This window comes from Equus przewalskii, chromosome X (assembly GCF_037783145.1).
Source record: "Equus przewalskii isolate Varuska chromosome X, EquPr2, whole genome shotgun sequence".
NCBI classification, from domain to species: domain Eukaryota; kingdom Metazoa; phylum Chordata; class Mammalia; order Perissodactyla; family Equidae; genus Equus; species Equus przewalskii.
Window position 1 is genome coordinate 105,504,421 of NC_091863.1, and position 5,158 is coordinate 105,509,578.

The 5,158-nt window shown below is 44.0% G+C and overlaps 1 protein-coding gene across 1 annotated transcript; it reads right to left on the reverse strand.

The window, feature by feature from the left end:
* Window positions 1–3,763: 3,763 nt before the first annotated feature.
* On the reverse strand, window positions 3,764–4,902 carry LOC103559855 (olfactory receptor 6N1-like). The gene is given in 2 exon segments (XM_008533663.2): window positions 3,764–4,398; window positions 4,401–4,902. Coding segments are annotated over 2 exon segments (1,137 nt in total).
* Between the last annotated feature and the right edge of the window lie 256 nt (window positions 4,903–5,158).

Here is a 5,158-nt window from a genome sequence, read left to right on the forward strand (position 1 = left end):
GGATTGGCAGTAGTTAGCTCAGGGCTAATCTTCCTCCAAAAAAAAAAAAAAAAAGAAAAGAAAAAAGGAGTTCCATTGATTTTGTTTTTAGTATCAATGGAATAAGTATAGTTTCCCAGTGGGCTCTTGTGAAGGGAATAACTTTCATTTGGATATATAAATTCTGACGGGGTTTTTCACATAATCCCTCCTATTGCTTTAGTAGCACTATGAAACACAGTTTGATATCAGCTTTGTTAAACGCCAATCTTGACAAGCTAGAAGAGTAGTGAGACCAGATACCACATGACCACACTTTATGTCTTCACTCATATTTATGCCAGCAATGATATTACACTACAGATGAAGTCGAGCATAGAAGGTAAACTTGAGGAGCCTGTAGAGCTTGAGAAGAGAAAGAAAAAAAGAGAAAAGGTTAGAGTTTAGAAATCTTGGAGCCCCCTGCCAGAATGCCCTGATTGTAGTTTGCCTCTAATTCTTGGTTTGTACTGCAATTAACCTTTGAATTCCACTCTGAATCCCAATTCGCTTGGCTGAGTTCCTGATACCTGTCTAACTCTTGGCGGTCCTCTTATCCTAAAGTCCTGAAATCTGTCTCTAGGTCCTCTCTCTGGAGTTCTACTCTCGGATATGCTGCTCTGGAACACATTTATAACCTTTCACAATTAGTGCCACTGCCCTGAGAGCCACGCAGCCTTCCCACTTCCTCGCCTGGCTCCTTTGTATAGAAATGCTAATATGGACAGGTTCCTCATGTTGAGACAGGTACTGTTGGCAGCCTTCCTTTAGGCCATTCTTGAAGCTCATTTTGCCTCTTTTGGCCCCTGACTTGCCCATTCCAGGTTTCCTGTCCCTCTTTCCTGAGTGGCCACTGAGGTACCAACAAGCCATCTGGCCAAAACAGTGCGGGGTAAGGTATAAATTCAAGCTGGAGCTCTTCTAATCTAGCATGACAGTTTGTACTGATCAGGTTAATGGGGATAATTTCTCTTTGGCTTGTACAGAGACATGAAAATTTAATCTGATTTGCTATTAATTACTCTTTCCAATCATTAACATAATGTTTCACTAAATAGAGAAAATCTATTCACATTGCCGTGGCAATGTATCAACCAAGGTAAAATAATGAAAATGTGTTGCCTTTTGTGTTCAGCAGTGAAACTGTACTGCCACTGTGACCAGGGCATGCACTGTGACATGCTTCTCGCCAGTAGGGATTGGCTGTCTTGAGCCATACACCTGCCTCAAGTTCCCCCAGGGGGATTACACACATTTGTGAGATGACTGGCAGTGATTATGGAGGTACACTATGGTTTGGGGAGCAGAGTGAAACTAATTGGCCCACAAGAAGATTAAATAACTACATCTTGAGGGAGAGTAACATAATGCTTTATCAAATAAATGAAGTGACTTTAGATGGCTCTTTTTCATTCTTTTATTAATGAATATTTGTTGAACAGTTATTCTGTGTTAAGTGCTGTGCTGAGTACTGGGGATGTAGTGTTCAAACTAAGCAGACACATATCCAGCCTTTGTGAAGTTTATAGCCCAGGTAGAGGATATATATCTATATATCTATATCTATCGATATCTACATATATCACTCAGATTATTCGATTGCAGTGGTGAGAAATTTATAATGAAAAAGTAAAAAAGTCAGGGTACTCTAAAAGCATATCATAAAGAGAGCATATCCAAAGAATGAGCCAGGCGAAAAGTGGAGTGAGGGAGGGGAGAAAGAACAGCATGTGTGAAAGTTCTAAGGATGCAAGCAGGTTTGAGGAACTTAAAGAAAATCCAGGGAAGAAAGGAGTTCAGAGAGTAAGAAAGCAGCAAAGGATGAGACTGGAGATTGAGGAAAGCGTTATATCTTTGCGGACCATAAATAGGCTCTAGATGTGCTACATATCCTTGGATGTTGTGGCAGGCTAATGTTGGTCACTTCCACGAGGCAGTTGGACTTCATCCTAAGGGCAATGGAAGTTGTTCAAGGTTTCTAAGTTTAGTTCATCTTAGACTAGCAGATGTTTTAAAGATTTCCCAATGGCCAACATACTAAACAAACCCCCCAACCTATCTCAGAAACCTGGACTCAGGAAAAAAAAAGACACGTATGGGTGGAGCAGATGAAGCATTTCCGCTCTGCATCTGCACAGAAGGCTAGGCAGAAACCCCTGAGAGACTGCAGAGTAATTACACTTCTACTCTGGATCCATGTCTTAACCACAACGAGTGTGTTCTGCAGGCTCTATTTCCTAATTGAGGGTAATTACAAGAAGTTAAAACTAGATTAGAGACAATTAGACCCTATACAAGAGGGAGCTCTGTGGGTGGTCGGGAAGGGAGTAGGGAGAACCAGCTGGGAAAGTGTTTCCCAAGCTGCTTGGCATTCTTTGACTTGTATTGCAGGTGAAGATTTTTGGGGGGCCTATCTGTGCTCCTAGTGGTGCCCACCCGGAGGGTGAGCAGGTGAAATAAAGTAAAAAACCCCGACATTACTGACAACCCATCAAGATTACCTTTTCCTCAAGTCAAAGTGCTTCATAGTCCAGAAGCCAATAAATAGAAACAAAGAGGAAACAGAGGTGAGGGTCGCATTGAAATTTAATTGAAGACATCTTATTTTAGCAACTACTTTTTTTGTCCCACTCTGGATCTAGATACTGTGGGAGAGACATGGTGGGCATATGATCTTGCCTTTAAGGAGTTTCCAAGTCTATTTGAGAAGTTTGGTATAGCTGGGACACAAAGAAGGAGAAGGGGACTGGTAAGGGGTGAGCTCAAGAGGCAGCAAGAAGCCAGACTGAGGAGCTCTGACTCCATCCCAGGGGCGCTGGGGAACTGCTGAGAGTGATAAACAGGGAAAAGATAGGGTCAGTTTGGGATTTTTAGAAAGATATATCTGACCACTGTAGGGAGGGTGAATGAGGGGACATGACAAGGAGCAAGGTTGGGGAGGCTCAGTCAGAACTGCCTGTAGAAGGAACTGGGGTTGTCTATGACCATAAGGAGGAAGCTGGGGAGGAGAGGCGAGTGTAGGCAGAACAAAAATGACTTACTTCACTCTATTCATCTACCGAACATCCATTGCTTTGATTAGTCATTGATTCACTCAATCAACAAATAATTATTTTGCATCTGCTCTATGCAGAGAACTGTGCTAGGGGACATGAAGAGGAATAAGGATGATGTTATTCCAGTCTTCAAGGGGCTTGATTAACCAACTGTTCAAGTGAGTGAAACAGTCAATAGCTGCTCCAGGATTTTAGAGATGGTTCTGATCAGTGGAGAGGCAGACACTCTAAGCAACAACAGAAGGTGAGGTGAAGGTACAGGAAACCTGAGGAGAGGCACAGTGAAGGGCATGAGTAGGCAGAAATTAAGAGGGTGTAATAGGAAGTACTAGAAGATAAGTTTGGATGAGAAAGGAATCTTGACTATGTGTGTATGTGGGTGCGTTTGTTTGTGTGTGTGTTTGTGTACACATTGGCATACATATATAATGCAACCAAAAACCTTAATGCCAACAGATATTTCGAAAACACACAGATGGGTCTTGGCTGAGTGGGTTCCTAACCACTGTGGTCACTGTCACCATGATTTTCTATAACACACACACACACACACACACACACACACACGGGGACAGAGAGAGAGAGAGAAACTTACGTGGCATGTGAACTTGAGTCTTGAATTTTCCCCTAAAAGGCATCTATATATGGTGGTATAGCCTGAAAGAGCCAGGCTTGCAAACTCAATTTTACTATGCAAGTATTAACCTGGAGGTCCCAAGGGTATTAAACTGTAGGACCTGAGGGAGGGTCCCTGCTCTAGTCATTTCCTTCGAAGGAGGGAGCAGGAGTGGTATGAACTCCCAAGTACTTGGCCTAGTTTCTGGCCTCCTTGACCAAAGCCCAGGCTGCTCTGAGAAAAGAGACCCCCTGGGAATGGTAAAGGCCATTAGGGTCCCCTTAGCATATGCCCACTGACTCATGAGCCTCCTCACTGCCTTTTTAACATGCTTGCTTCTCAGACTGTACATGATGGGATTGACCATGGGGGTGACCACACTGTAGAGCAGGGAGAAGACCTTGCTCAGGGAAGCAGCCTGGGTTGCTGTGGTAATGGCATACACTGTTCCCAGTATTCCATAATACAGAGTGACCACTATGAGGTGGGAGGAGCAGGTAGAGAAGGCCCGTTGTCTTCCTGTAGCTGACAGAATCCTGAGCACAGCAGCAACAATGTGGACATAGGAGACTATGGTGAGCTGGAAGGACACCCTGGTGTTGAAGGAGGCCAGGAGGAAAATGGTTTCCTCCACCATCTCAGGATCAGAACAGGTCAGCTTCAGCACAGGGGCCAGGTCACAGAAGAAGTGGTCAATCTTCAGGCTACACAGAACGGCAGATGGAAAGTCATGGTGACAGTGACCCCAGGGGTTAGGAACCCACTCAGCCAAGACCCACCTGCAAGCAGGATACGAGTGTGGGAGTTCATGAGGGATGGGTATCGGAGGAGGCTGCAGATAGCAAGGTAATGGTCATATGACACAGCTGTCAGCAGTAAGCACTCAATTGCTGCCATGGAACCAAAGAAGTAAAAGTGGGCCATACTGCCTGCAAAAGAAATCGCCTCAGGACCTGAGAGAAGGGTCTTCAGCATCTTAGTGGCAATAGAAGTAGTATACCAGATCTCAAGGAAGGAGAAATTGGACAGAAAGAAGTACATGGGGGTTTGGAGGCTGTGATCAAGGGAAATGATGGAAAGAATGACAACTTTCCTCAGCAAGGTCACTACATAGATTCCCAGACATACCCTAAAAAGAAAAAAAAACTGTAACCCATGGAGACTCCCAAATCCCAGAAGAAGAAATTCTTCGACAGTAGTCAGATTACCCATATCTGTGAGATTCATGCATTAGACCTGAGAAAAAGAGAGAAATATAGCCAATTGGAAAAAGAGCCCTGCTACTGGAGGGGAGCAATAGCACCAGAAATGCCACATAGTATAAAACTCAAAGGCCGTGTCTTTTCTCCTCTGGAACAAATTTTCTGTTTTGTTCTACTAGGCGTATTAGAATAGTTATAGCAGAATCAGAAACTATGCCCTAGAGAGCGAACAGAGAGGGCGTCTCCTCTGCTCTTTTCCACTCTTT